Source organism: Leptidea sinapis, chromosome 14 (assembly GCF_905404315.1).
Source record: "Leptidea sinapis chromosome 14, ilLepSina1.1, whole genome shotgun sequence".
Taxonomy (NCBI): domain Eukaryota; kingdom Metazoa; phylum Arthropoda; class Insecta; order Lepidoptera; family Pieridae; genus Leptidea; species Leptidea sinapis.
The window spans coordinates 9022181-9037851 of record NC_066278.1 but is presented as its reverse complement, the minus strand read 5'-3'; the positions used below and the strand labels follow the sequence as shown (position 1 = coordinate 9037851).

Sequence of the window (15671 nt, the reverse complement as noted above, 5' to 3'; positions counted from 1 at the left end):
GGTTTGTTAGAGTCTGTTCTTTGTTTACAGTAAAACTCAGTATAAACAATTGTAAAATATAATTTATGACACATTTGAGCCGGTCGTTTACGAGCACAAACACTCAAAGAGTTGAGAGTCAAGATCAAGCCATATTTGGGTCACCTTTATAAGTTATGCTTATATTTTGAAGTAGTCCTTAGACATGTTATGTAACATGGATATTGTTACCAATGACGTCATCATTTCATATATTATATTCCCAAGTTACGTTTATTCATACTATTATTGTCACGGGACATTTTGCCGGAATTATTTACTGTTTCAGTCCTATGAAACTGCAACTGTTTCATACATTATGGTCTAGACTTAGATTAAGGATTGGTCTCCGCTGCGCTTCAATTAGATACCGCAGGCGTAGTCGCAATGTGCGGAAACTAATACTACGCCCATGTGGGCGTATTCGAACCAGTCTTGAACACTGTTTGGCTTTGACGTGCCACATGTTCTGTAACACTGAAATACTAGTAATTGAAACTAAAATGCCGGGTTTACGTAGTAAAACTTTGTAAAAATACTACTACAAGAAATAAGAAAGACACTGGGATCACATATCATCAGTAAGTATTTTGTATTTTATTAATTTCAATGTAAAATAACACCAAGCGTATGTTACAAAATTTGAAAGATGTCATTGAGTGTCAAGATGCCACGCACGCAAGCATCTAACAGTTGCCGTAATAAAAAAGCTATTGTTCTTAGGTAGTTCGGTATCTAGATGGAGCGCAGCTGAGACCAATCCTAAATTTAAGGGTCTAGCATAAAATTGACAACAGCGTTAGAGGTTCGTATAAAGTTTAACGAAAAAATGAATAGATTGTATGTATATAAATATTAGACATATTTATATACCTACAAATATCTATTTACAATAAAATATTGTAAATGACAGATATTTTATTCAAACAAAACAAATCTCATAACTATATTTACAATACTATGACTACATAAAATTAAAAATATCATTATGTGGAAGCGTACCTAAAATACTGGCAGCATTTCCGCGTTGGATAGCTGATATTGTAAATTACATAAAATATTTGTTGGATGCAATTACTAATTATGACAGTAATATCGACCGTCATGTTCACGAAGCATCCTTACACAAGCAATGAATTCAAGCTCTAAAGGTTGATGCATCCAATATACGATAATTTATATTTATACAGTTTATTCTTTATAACTTTTAATTAAATAATTTATACCACTTAAACACGATTCATATATTGGATGCAGCACCTTAAAAACTAATTTGGGTATATTACAGCCGTTGTAAAATAATCTATTTGATTGAAAAGAGAGGCTGTTGAGTTTCTTGTATGTTCTTCTAACGAGCTCAACTTTTTCCGCACATATCGTTAGTAGAATCAGTAATTTAAAATAATTATTTATATTGACGTAAAGCGCTTAATCAAAGCCTAATTGAATAAAGTTTGTTTGACTTTGACTTTTGATTAGAAAGAATGAAACATTTATATTGGTTTATTTTATGGTGAAAAATAACTAATCATTGGAGGAGTAGAGTAGCTACAAAACCAGAGAAAACATGAGGACATTTGAGCTTTTTTGGTATCGAGCAAATACTGCGGTTGTCTTTCTAATCCAGTGTCTTCATATTTGTTTCCTCGTAAATTAATGGACGCATTTTAATGGGGATTACTTCATGGAGTGTAGTTTAGTCCAACATGGATGGAAGGAGTGATAGGATGGTTTTATTTTGATTTGGGACCCATATTTATTTTTATTTCAATATTTGACGAACGGTTTGACAGAGGAGTAGAGTAGCTACAAAACCAGAGAAAACATGAGAACATTTGAGCTTTTTTGATATCGAGCAAATACTGCGGTTGTCTTTCTGATCCAGTGTCTTCATATTTGTATCCTCGTAAATTAATGAACGCATTTTAATGGGGATTACTTCATGGAGTGTAGTTTAGTCCAACATGGATGGAAGGAGTGATAGGATGGTTTTATTTTGATTTGGGACCCATATTTATTTTTATTTCCAATATTTGACAAACGGTTTGACAGTTCTGCTTTGAAACAATTTCATTATAACAACAGGGAGGAATTCTGGATGTAATGAAATATTATTGACAAATTCATAAAAAATTGTATTTTATTTGTACTGAACAACGTCTGTCGGGTCAGCTAGTATGTGTATAAAGTTTTACTATGATCTTATATGTATAAATGTTCATCGTACATACAAACGCCACTAATCCAGATGGTGAGAATGGCATTGCAGTTTGTGGCGTACGAGTAGGTACCGTAGGATGGTTATTGAATTCTGTTTTTCGAGACTCTGATAAACGTTTGTTTATTTATATTCGTTTACTAGCTGACCCAGCAAACATTGTATTATAAATTATATAAAAGAAAATTCGGGTATATAAATAGATGCAACTGATTCTCAGACCTACCAAATATATTGTACTACAATAATTATTGTATTCGACTGCCATCTTGCAACCCATAACGGTTTTATGGATGGAACAGAATAATATAAAACCGCGATACAAAAATAGTTGTGGATCGTAGAAGGGCGAAAATTTTAATATATTTAGGAGTGGGTCACCCTTATAATTTAGAGGAATGAAAAATAGATGTTGGCCAATTCTAAGACCTACCCAATATGCACACAAAATATCATAAAAATCGGTTCAGCCTTTTCCGAAAGAAGAGTTTGGTAACAAACACCGGGACACGTGAATTTCATGTATTAGATATAAACTTTGATGTCTTACTGCTTTCAATGATTGTATAAATAAAGGTATAGATTGATAGGTACTGTTTGTACCGGAACGATTGGATTTGTTCGTCAGGCTGATGGCACCTGTTGCAGCCACGGGTGGAGCGACTATAGGACTCCAATAATTGATGAGCGGCGTACGGGACCCCTGCTGGCTGGCCGGGGTCACGCCTAGCTAGAGGTCCAAGTCATAACATTATCGAGGTATTACTTTTATACTCATGTTACTATTTAACGAAACTAAAATTAGCGAATATTAAATAAATCGCAATAGATTTTTATATGGAATGGATTATACAAATGAGCGTACAGTTCACCAGATGTTAAGTGATCACCGCCTCCCTCATTCTCTTGCAACACTCCGGTGTCACAGGATCATTGCCAGCTTTTAGAGAAGTGTACACGCTGTGTGTGTCGAGTCGTATCGTCCTGGAAACACTGATAAATGTAAAATAAATAAATACATATCAAACATAGATAACCGGTTAACTATTTTTAATATGTTACTAACATAATCTTTTCTACATTATGTGCTAGATTTGGACTCACCTGTCATGTATATATAAGGCACCGGGACAATCTTGGTGAGTTTCCGTAGAGGACCTTCAAATCCCATCATGTCGACCCTAATAGCAAAGAAATCAGTAGAGAAGAGAGAGTGATAAGATAACACATGTCTCGTCCTACACCAGCAGAGTCCCATAGCTCCAGGAAACCTAATAAGTAATCTGTTATAAACTATCATATACCGAGTAGCATAAATATTTTCACTATCATGCTATCACTATTCCACTACTATCAAGTGATCCCTATGCACGTCAGTTGAGGAAACAGATGGAGCACCACCATATCATAAAATATATGATCGTCACCTCATAAGTTTTCAAATTAAATAAATATTTTAATATCTTTATTTTGCAGCGCAATGTAGAAATGTTTATAAAAAGTTATGTCAAAGAAGACACTAGCAATCCATTTTCTAAAATAATACAATAATATTATATTTAGTAAAGTTCGACTGCGCTTGAATTGGACCACACAACCCCACACCAGGTACCGTATCAAGAACACGCTTGCCAAAATAAAACATTAATATTATAATATTTTAATACGCTGTGTTCACTCCACCTGCCCTAATGAAAGAAAACCTTCAAATCCATTATACCTGTCTTAAATCAAGATATCCGAGTGAATTTCTTAATTACTTTATCTTATTTCGTGTTGCGTTTTAAAAAGGTGATAAGTTTTGATGCGAGGGTATTTATAAATAAATATTCATAATTCGCGCTGATAATAAGTGATAACCTCAGAACAAATTATTCGCGGAGTCAAAGCGCTTTTAACGCTTAACCGAACTACATTCCGTTTTTGATTCACAAGATAAATGTGAGAGGTTTTATACTTTATAATTCGACACCAATGGCTTTGAAATGAACTGCTGTCGTGAGACTAAGGATATAATTTTAAGTCCAGTTTAATTACGATTAATTAACTAATCAACCAATGGACCGCTCATAATTATTTTGGCTATTCAAGAATCCTAAGCGGAATCCTGGGAGGCTCCTTTGCACGGCTACGGTAATGCCAGCTAGATTATGGGTACCACAACAGCACCAATTTTTGCCGTAAACTAGTATTGTGTAAGTATTATTGTGTTTCGGTCTGAAAGGCGCCGTAGCTAGTGAAATTACTGGGCAAATGAGACTTAACATCTTATGTCTCAAGGTGACGAGTGCAACTGTATTCCCGCTCAGGATTTTTGTGTTATTCAAGAATCCTGAGCGGCACTGCCCGGCAGGTCGTACAAGAACTATCAAATGAACGTCCTGCTTATCTTCTCCATTATTTTCATAAAATAAAAAAATAAATACAGCGTTTTTATGTTTTGTTCAAGTTTTTCAGCTGGATTTTGAATCGATTGATCTGAAATTATATATATCTGCTCAGTATATATTCAGTCTTGATGAACATATATACTGACACCCAAAATTAACTCTCGATATAAAGGCAGCTAGTTCCTTTAACATCTCCGAGAGAGTTGGCAGGCCGATGTTATTATATATTACTGCGCTAAACGTTGGCTCCTAATGAAGTCCTGAATAGTTAACATACTTAGATAATTTTTACAACAGAATATAACTATGAAAAAAACAAAATAAAACAAGCTTCCTTTCAAATATTGAAAATTAACAAAAGATTGTAGCGCTAATAAAGAATGGAGAAGAGAAATATATAAGTTAAATAAAATTTTGCCCCATTACTAGGATTGAGAAACTCTCAAAAAATTAACGAAAGCTATTTTTTGTTTTAACGATATAGAAAATTAGATTAATTATTTAAACTAATTTTCTATATACAACATATTATTATAATAGAACTCAAAATTTATATTTTTATAATAAGGAACTTCGTTCCTATTCGGTGTCCCACGACACCATACGGTTTTTTAATTTGATTTGGTGAAACTATAAGTATACCATATTATATTCGGTAAAGCTAAGCCGTCAGAAGAACACACAAAATATTAATCGGCCAATCTTATAGTTAAGTTTTTTTATTTATTAAGTTATATATGTAAATAACAAATTAGAGTTGTATGGTGCTCTATCTAATACATGAATTGTATTGAACTTGCAAAATGCTTTGAATATCAGATACTTAGATAATTTATACGTCTAGATAGAGCCTCGTGCTGAGCCACATAATGAGAACAGGCCAGGTTTTCTTTCGTGTGCATGACAAGCTACGTCTTACTCTCGCAATCTGTTAGTCATTTCGTCTTATTGTGGTCGCGTTGCTGAAAATAAAGGCTAACTGTTTACCGTTATTTTTTCGACATGTTCACATCTGTCACACTCTATCTAAACGTATACATTATCTACGATTATAAATACAAATAAAAATAAATTATATCATCGTGACAGAACCAATTTTTAGCTGCCGATTCTCCAAAAACATGATTGTCGCCATTTCTGTCAAAATAAACATAAAATAAATACGTTTTTGTTCATATAACAAGTCGTCCAAACACCACAAGCGGGTTCAAAAGCTAAAGAATGGACTAGTCATCGTGCCTATCCCACATATTTGGGTTGAATGGACGGGTAATACTAGGTAAACGTCATGGTTTCATCATTTCTTATCATCAGAGCTTAAAAATGATATGTATACTTATGCATATTAGAACTGACTGCTGTCAGTTTGTTCACTTATAACCAATATTGAAGCTTTTTAGCTTAGATCATATATACGTCTAGATAGACTATGACAGCTGTGAAAACGTCTGGAAAAATTGAATTCAGAACTAACCTCGTATTTTGAGCAATTCACACAAACACAACGGGTCATACAAATCGCGAGTGGAAGACGTAGCTTGTAACGCACACTAAGCCAATATTCCTGGCCTGTTTTTATCGTTTGTCTAAAACAACTATTATAAGTTATTAGTTAGTTATTAGATATTTGTTTTAATGATATTAGGTGTGTTATTATATTCATATTTAGATAAGTTTTTTAAAAATCTATTCACATTTTATTTTGTAAATGTTTCCCTGTATTCGTTGTGTTTGTTCCAAATTAACATTCTTAATTTCTTAAAACAGTCTCACGTGTTATGGTAGCTAACGCGGATGACAGTATCTTTATATTTTTAATTGCATGATAGTTAAATGTGTTTTAGGTCACCATTGCTGTCGAGCTTTATGAGTTTGTTATCGGGATGGTGGCGGCGGGCGAGGACCCTGGCGTAATGTGGTAGTGTGGTGGCGATGTGCATCGTGGGGATAGGAGTTAATGGTTCGCTTCTACTGCATCTTACGTTCAATAAAAACGCTTAACGAGTTATTAAGGAAACAATAATCTAGTCATAAAATGGTATGGGAATTATGGAAAAGGAGGACAAACGAGCGTACGAGTCACCCGGTGTTAAGTGATCACAGCCGCCCACATTCTCTTGCAACACCAGAGGAATCACAGGAGCGTTGCCGGTATTTAAGGAGGTGCTTTTTTGGAGGTATCCATGTCGTATCGTCCCGGAAACACTGCACAAGGAAGTTCATTCCACAGTTCTGTAGTACGTGGAAGAAAGCTTCTTGAAAACCGCACTGTGTAGGACCGCCACACATCCAGATGTTGGGGATGATATCCTAACTTGAAGGCGTGTCGTGCGAATTCAAACTTTGGACGCATGAGTATGTAGCATATCTGGTCGTAGTTCTAACCAAATGCACCAATTCTTTTCCTCTTATTTAGGAGTAAATCCACTTCATCGTACTGTACCGTGACTGTGTTGTCAAAGTAAACTTTATTCAATTAGGCTTAAACTAAGCGCTTTTGAACCGTCACTACAAATATTTCTTTCATACGTTCTAATAAAGTTAGCTCACTCATTTCAATTAAATTGATTATTTTACAATGGCTATAATATACATAACAAATTAGTTTATAGCTGTGTTTAAATAATATAAATTATTTCATAAAAAGTAATAAAGAAGAAACTGTATAAATATAAATTATCGTATATTGGATGCATCAACCTTTAGAGCTTGAATTCATTGTTTGTGTAAGGATGCTTCGTGAACATGATGGTCGTGATTACTGTAAAGTATTTGGCAAATACTTAAATATGATGCTGACTGACGATGATTTGTGCTTATGGCACACGATATCCCTTGTTGACGAAAGTGTCAAGGGCCAGTCTCAAACTTTATAGGAATACTAGCTGACCCAGCAAACGTTGTATTGCCGATATTAAAATCGCGATACAAAAGTAACTGTTGATCGTAGATGGTAGAAAATTTGAAGTTTTTTAATGTTGACTCATAATCAAACAAATTAAAAAAAAAATGTCAAAAAAATAAAATTTCGTGTGGACCACCCCTAACATTTAGGGGGATGAAAAATAGATGTTGTCCGATTCTCAGACCTACCCAATATGCACTCAAACTTTCATGAGAATCGGTCAAGCCGTTTCGGAAGAGTTCAAAGTTTAACACCATGACACGAGAATTTTATATATTAGATTATTTTTTTTGCATGACATGTTCATAGCATCGTCATTGAATATGATACCTTGAACAGTGGGAAGATTTCTCAAGGCGTCAACAGGCAACCATTGATTAATATATTATTAGAGGTTCTCGCGTCATGTGTTATAATACAATTCCCATTCAATGTATCAGGTGTTATTCTAGAAAAAACAACAGAAAAGAATTGCAAAAATGTCTTTTTTATTGAAGAGGACGAGCGAGCGAACGGTGACCCGTTCGTGATGCTAACAGATTGTAACCCACATTTTCCTGCAAGACCAGCCGAATCACTAGAGCACCGTCGGTTTCTTATAAAAGTGTACGCATTTTTGTTTTCTGTGTCGAAAACCTAATCAAATATCATTTATACAAAGACAACTAACAAGTTACGACAATAAAGAAACTATTTAATCTCCTACTGACAAAATCGTACCATTCTATAAAAGACTTCCTTTCAGATGCTTCACACAATTGATATTTTAACCAATTTCAATTATTTAGATATCAATTTATATTGTGTATATATATTTTTTTATTGTGATTTGTAACATCTTATGTATGGGTATACAATGGGACTACAAATAATTGATGAAATGAAATGAAATGAAAATTAACTTAAATATTAGCTAAAAAGCTTCGAATCGAATTGGCTCCAAATAAAACAGCTTTAGAAGAACAAATTAAAAAGACAAATGAAAATAAACTTTTTTGAAGAGAAAAAAGAGGAGATTGGTCTTTACGATTGACTTTGTAACACTCTTTTTATTAGTAGTTGGTACCAGGCGAACATAAATGAAGAAGAAATAGAAACTAAGATGACGTTTGTCTTACCTTATATATCCTAGGACCTGGACCGACGTCATGCTCATTGGTACCAAGTAAACATAAATATATATATATATATATATATATATATATATGTAGTGGTGATAACGCAAGTGTGTATGGTAATAGCGATGGAAATCACTTGTCATCCTGACTTAAGACTAGCAGTAATGAAAATAGTTTAAACTTTTTATTTTTGTGAATTTAATTGTCTGCTCCAAATGTCACGAGGGGCTGCTGAAAACTAGTGTTGTGTTGGTGGCTAAAGCTCTAATACATTTAAAAACCCTACTGAGAGAGCTCCTTGTAGCAATAAATCACAGTGTTTTTACTTATTTTCTATAATAAAGTGCTATTTTTTAAATTGTTTCTTTTTCTGTTTTAATTTATTGTTTTAAGATGTTTTGTTTGTTAATAAAATTGTGTGTCGCGTTATATTACATAGCTAATAAAGTTATTTCTTCTTATATATTCTATTCTAAATAAAATAAAATTTCTTGTAAATTTGTTGTACCTAACTAGTCATTATATATATTATAAATATTATAATATCGAATATGCTCTTCAAAATATTAAAGAAACCCAACTATTTTGATCAAAATTTATAAATGAAGAATATTGTAAATGTCCGTTGTAATATTGTTCATAAACACGCCTTAATGAAGTTATCACGCCTGGTGTGGTCACACATCTTTTTTTATGTTAAAATGATATCGCATATATTATAATAATTAAAATTATTGCAAGCACAACCCAATGATTATTGATACAAAATTACCTACTGTCAACAAGCAATAAAGTTCAATTGTACTTCACTTTTAAGATACGTAACAACGGCCGCGGCACAGCCACGATGGCTCACAATAATTGTTTCGTCTACAATAAACATAAAAGTTAAGTAGTATTTGACATCGCCAGCAATAAATGTCACAAAACAAACTCTATAACAGAGAATTTGGGAACGTTTATAAATTGATCACGGCCATAATATTTTTAATGGCGGACCGCGGATGCAGTTCCCACTGTTTCATAATATTTTATTTACACATCGCTTTGTTACCGCTTTTATTAGTTTTTAAAGTTGTTTTAAAATGTCCTGGTAAGTGGCAACACAACGTAAAGTTAAATAGAATGCATAAAGAATGGGATAAACAGACGAAATACTCTTTACTCTTGACTCATGGACTAAATATCGTGTTTCATACTTATAATTTGAGGGAATGTGTGGGGATAAGTCTTCTATATCATCAACCTTCAAAAAAGCGCGGACATTTTTTTAAAGGGCCGGCAACGCTCTTGTGATTGCTCTGGTATTGCAGGAGAATATGGGCGGCGGTGATCACTTCACACCAGGTGACTCGTCGGTTGTCCTCTCTTCCATAAAAAAAAATCGATCTAGATGAACAGATAACTATAGTTATTAAGGTATCTCTTACCTTTTTGGCTTTTGTTCCATATATTTGTTCCGGTTACCTCTATGTATTGACCGACCGTATCGTGTAGCAGTTCCGTCAATTATCATCAATAAATGGTTCTTAATCTTCCAAAGTGACATAGAAGTGAGAGAAGAACCACCACACGAATCTCTTTTAAAACAATACTTTATTACTGGGCGCGTAACGCGTAACTTTACCGGTAATTGATACGGACCCACTATGCTATCTGAAATAGACACATTCTCCCATTTTTATGGGTGATAAATATTTTATAACCGAGATATAATCGTTGCTGTAATTTTAATTGCGACCTACCACGGGTTAATTTGTGTTTTACGAGCCCTTACTTATTTAGTTGAACACACTAAGTAGATTAAGTTATGTATTGTCTATAAAATATGTTGACAGCGACTCTTAAAGTATGTTTAAATTGATGTTTCGTTCGGATACATTGAGTTGTATTTGACAATGATAATATTTCCTATACATGCACGTCTCATTGGATGTTTGTGAATTGGAGGACATAAAATCACAAAAATATAAAATACAGGTGTAGGGGCAAAAAGAAGACTATACATTACAGCTGAAACTATTCTTGGATTGAGAATATATTAAGGGTACTTGATGGGTCTTACAAAATCATCAACAAAAACTTATCTTACCTAAATTGTGCTGAACACTATACTCTTCGCGACTAGTGTTGAGAAATGGAGCAAGCTATTTTACCCTTCTGTGACTGTGAGCATACATTGAACTTCGTAAAAGGTCTGCCTAGGCTAAGAGTGGAGTGCAAAGATTTTCAAATTCAAATATTTTATTCAATGATTTTCACTTTTTGCGTCACACATCACGACAGTAACATTAACCACCCAATTCAAAAGGAAATCACAGAATGCACCTGGAGTCTACTGTGATTTATCTAAGGCTTTCGAAATGCAACCCTGGTCAGGAAGCTATGCCACTTTGGTTTAAAAGGATCATCGCTGGATCTTCTAATATCATATATAAATAATAGAATTCAGAAGGTCGATGTGAATGACAAGGGATATCCTGTAACTCCTCTAAGTATGAGGGCACCACAAGGGTCTATTCTAAGACTGTTCCTCTTCCTAATTTACATAAGTGATCTAACTAACCTTGTAGAAAAGAAACACAAGGTATTGTTTGCAGATGACACTTCAATCATATTCAAAGTGAAAAAAAGCCAAATGCTCTATCTGATATCGTGTTCTGGTTTAGCGCCAATAACCTATCGTTAATTAGTCATTAAACTAAATATATTCAATTTACCGCGCCGAATGTCAAAAATGTAGATGCGAATGTTTTGTTGAATGGAGAGGTGGTAAAACCGGTGGAATCTGCTATATTTCATGGCATTACTCTTGATTCCAATGGGGCACCTATGTTGAATGATTGGCATACTCGGATAAAAAAATTAGTCAATTAACTGACAAACAACAATTTGACTGTTGGATCTCAAGATATTCTTGATAATGCTCTTTATGTTCATAGACTGCTTGCGCTATTTATAAACTAGGCCCTAGAGAATCGTTAAGAGAAAAATTTAAAGACAAACAACAATTTGACTGTTGGATCTCAAGATATTCTTGATAATGCTCTTTATGTTCATAAGAATATTAAAAAATTTGCTAGAAACTGCGACAATGATAACGTTAACACGAAGAACAAATATTATCTTCTTATGCCTTCTACTCGCTTAAGTTGAGTTAGTAAGTCTTTTATTGGGCTATATATGTATATACTTTTACATAATGATCCCAGAAAATGTACAAAACAGAATTTTGTTACCAAATTGAAAAAAAATTGTTACAAAAGTTAAGATTTGCAATGGTACAAGTGCTCATACTGTGAATTCGTGAAAAATCAGAAAAACAAAGACGTGTAAGCAATGGTAATAGGTATAAATAATAAAAATAAACTTCAATTACAAGACAGATGTGCTGACGCTGACTCCGAAGACATTTCTAATTATAATTAATCATAAGATGACAAACGCTCAATTAGTCTACGGCCAGTGCGGCCAGCGCAATGAGTAAACACTGAGGACAGAGGAACGGGCGGCAGTGGCGGGCACGCGCCCCGCAGCTGCCCGCAGGAACTTCCTCTGATCTTTGACTTACACAATTACACGCATCTGCCATCTTGGCATACACTCGCTACACCTTACCGTTCTACACTGAGCTCTCATCAACCCATTTACCGTTCACGACTGGACATCACGATGGCCCAACTTGATTTGGTCAATATTAGCCATGACAAACGTTTGTATGCAGTCATATGACTCGAATGTCGCTGCTAGTTAAGGTGGAGTATGTCTGAATGAATTGTTTAATATCTTGTAAGTGTGTTACTCAATCCCCTGTCGCGAGTCGCGAGATTATAAATTGAAGTGGTTGGTCATCAACGAGGTGCTTCCGTCGCATCAGCTGTTTGTGGACCGACCAATGTATTTGTTATTGTAAGCAAGTGTTTGATTCAATACTATTTACGACAAGATATTCTGTTCATATCATTTATATTATTTACAAATAAAGTTTAAAATATTTGAGAATCCATTACCATGCATGCAACTGTTGAGAAGTTTTAACTCCCATATCGAATTCAAATAATTTAAGTTAATTATAAGAATACTGAAGAGACCAGATCCATTGATCGAAAGTAATCTTCGGATTGCTAGGGTCAACATATGATCCACTCTAGTGCCCAGAAATAAAAGAAGCTCTATCGGTGGTGTATGTTTAGCGGAGCGTCATTATATCCACGTACAACTGGAGCATCTACTTTCCTCGTCATTATTACTGGGTCTATGATCTGGGTATACAACAGCTCCTCAACAGTGTAAGCTATACTAATAGTATCAGAATTCTTTCGTTTTATTCTGAGTCTAGGTAAGAATTCTGATTAAGGAGTTGCAGAAGTTTTTATAAAAAACTCGCAAAATTTACATTACATTTTTTTATTTGAAGGAAAAAAGCACAGACTATCGCTACCCGTCAACCGATTTCGTTCCATAATCGCAAATTTTGTGTTGTTATGACATGTACTGAAATGTGTATCTATATGTACTCTGTGCTGTTAACCTACGTTGTGCGCTCACCGTGGCCATTCAATTAAGCGAACAAGAATTTGACATTCTGTACGTAGTAGCATGTAAGGGTGGAATCAAATATAATATTGCTAAATGGAATGAATGCTTTGTTTTTCTTTCATTCAATGTTCACAAGTCTTAGTTGTAATGACATATATAGAAAGAACTTTCACCTCGTCTTTTATTTCATTGTGCCGTAAAATTTTACCGTGCAAGTTTAACTTCCACTTGATAGAATAAATTTTAAGAAAATGTCGAATATATAAGTGCGGCTATAGATAGCAAGAAGAAATTTATTGGGATCGTCAGATACATTGCTGAGAGAGTTGGCATGAGCTGAAGAATGTACAACATAAAGAAGGATGAAATGGGCTATAAAGTTTTTCCAATGAAGATCCTATTCAACTAATCTTACTAATCCTTTAAAATATCCTTCGTAAAATTAAAAAAATTGCATTTCGACTGAAGGACTAGCTAGCATCCAAGGCCATGAAATAAGAAAAAAAAATTGGCAGAATTTTGTCGTTGAAAGAATTTTAGTAGACGATTAATTTAATGTTATTCATCCGATCATCAGACGACTAATTAATTTTATTCGGCCACTTCTTTGAATTATAGGTAATGTAATGGCGTGACATTGATAGAAAAGCTTGAATTTGTCAAAATGTGAATGTAAACAAACTAATTTCTAACAATTTTATGCACCCTAAAATGCATCAAAAAATCAACGGCTTAAAATATGAAAATTACAAGAGAAAGGAGTCACAAAAACCGCTTTTATTCAGTTCTAATGATGTAGATATTTTAGCCGCTGAAAGTTCCAGGGCACGACGTATAATACAAAATAAGGAACTGAATACCTTCCATGGCTGCAGGAATAAAAATGATTCAAATTTTGATATGACTATGCGAAATAATATGCTGCACACCTATCCCGCATTTGTACGAAGTTTACGATGGAGTCCTTCAGTTAATTCATTGTCCGAAGCATCCCGGTCCGAATCTTTTACATGTAATTGTAAACAGTGTACCAAAGTAAAATGTCCAAAACATAAGTATCACCTAACAAACTTTAAGGAGAACATAATGAGATTTTGTGACACTGGGACGATGACTCCACGTGTGACTGATGTATGTTGCGGAGTGTCTTCTTCTATCAACCCAGCTTATACATCCAGCATTTCATTATCTACTGATGATATTGCCGTAAAAGATGATTATAGTTATGCTCACCCCATTTCGGGCTCAATATTCAAAAATGACAGTACTGGCTTTTTACATAATGATAAAAAATGCCAAATGTTAGTTCATCAAGCTGTCCGTAGTGTGCAAGACCATGATTCTAGCTCTTGTGCTAAGGTGCCAAGAGGGAAGGCAAGAATCTGTCCTAGTAACATTGAGGTTAGTAGCGATTATGAGCCTTCTAGAAAGATTTTATACAATGAAGGAATAAGTGATGACATTGCAATAAATATTCAGTTATTACCAATTCCGCAGCTAGGACGAATATACACAAGAAGAAATTATAGCAGATCAGATTTTTTCAACACTCGTCTTAATGATAAAGAAGCACTGTCCGTGCCAATATGCAAACAACAAAACGCCTACAGGGGATATCACGATAACTGTAGAAAATCTCAAAATTATTTGAATATCAACGATAATACACGACAGCTCGAAGCTGATGCAATGAAACGTTTCCAGTGTCCAAAGAAGCAAGTGCGGCGTGATCCATGTATAAAATTACCAAAGAAAGTGCTTAGTTCTGTAAAAGATATTGAAAGTTATAGAGGCAAGGGACATAAAAAGTGAGAGGCAAGCTTAAGATATATTTATCAAGGAATTTTAAAAGTCGGAACTACAAATACAACATTTGTATGTTTGTTTACCAGACTTTTCTCCTCAAGCAAACTGATGCTGTAAAAAACTGTATCTTAATGAAGTTGAAATAAAACCCTTAAAAATATAATACATTCATTGGACAACTCACATAGAGAGAGAAAAAATTGATTTTTTTTTACCTTCAAAAGTAATAAGTAAGATTGTGAGTGAATATACATAAAACATATACCTATTATGGTAAATAATATGGAAGCAGATAAGGCACGAGTCGTGTCAAGCTGAATGGTAGTCGTTTGACCCGGCGTCGCTCGCCCGGCCGGGGTCAACAGCTGCGGAGAAAGCATCCGTGATTGGATAATCTTACTTCAATTGGCGCACGGCAGCTCAGATACCAACAACATGCTTAATATAATAAATATTTATTTATGCTAAAGTGTTCTGTTATCTACATAACCCTGCATTATATGTGGTAAATTAATTTGCTTTAAATAGATTTCTTACTATTAATACACCTTAAAACAAATCTAACTGTTTTTATCAACGGTAGAAGTATCACAACTTTGATCAGTGGCAGATTAAATTAGAGATTACTTCTACGAGCAGTTCTATGGTGCACGCGGTCATATAGTTCAAGGTTCTAA

At 34.3% G+C, this 15671-nt stretch overlaps 1 protein-coding gene across 1 annotated transcript; it reads left to right on the top strand.

Annotated features, from left to right (window-relative positions):
- Positions 1-13823: 13823 nt before the first annotated feature.
- LOC126967904 (uncharacterized) lies at positions 13824-15427 on the top strand. The gene is made up of 2 exons (XM_050812604.1): positions 13824-14589; positions 14686-15427. The coding sequence occupies exons 1-2, from the start codon at positions 13888-13890 to the stop codon at positions 14998-15000; spliced, it is 1017 nt and encodes a 338-aa protein (XP_050668561.1). The 5' UTR covers positions 13824-13887; the 3' UTR covers positions 15001-15427.
- The last annotated feature ends 244 nt before the right edge of the window (positions 15428-15671 follow it).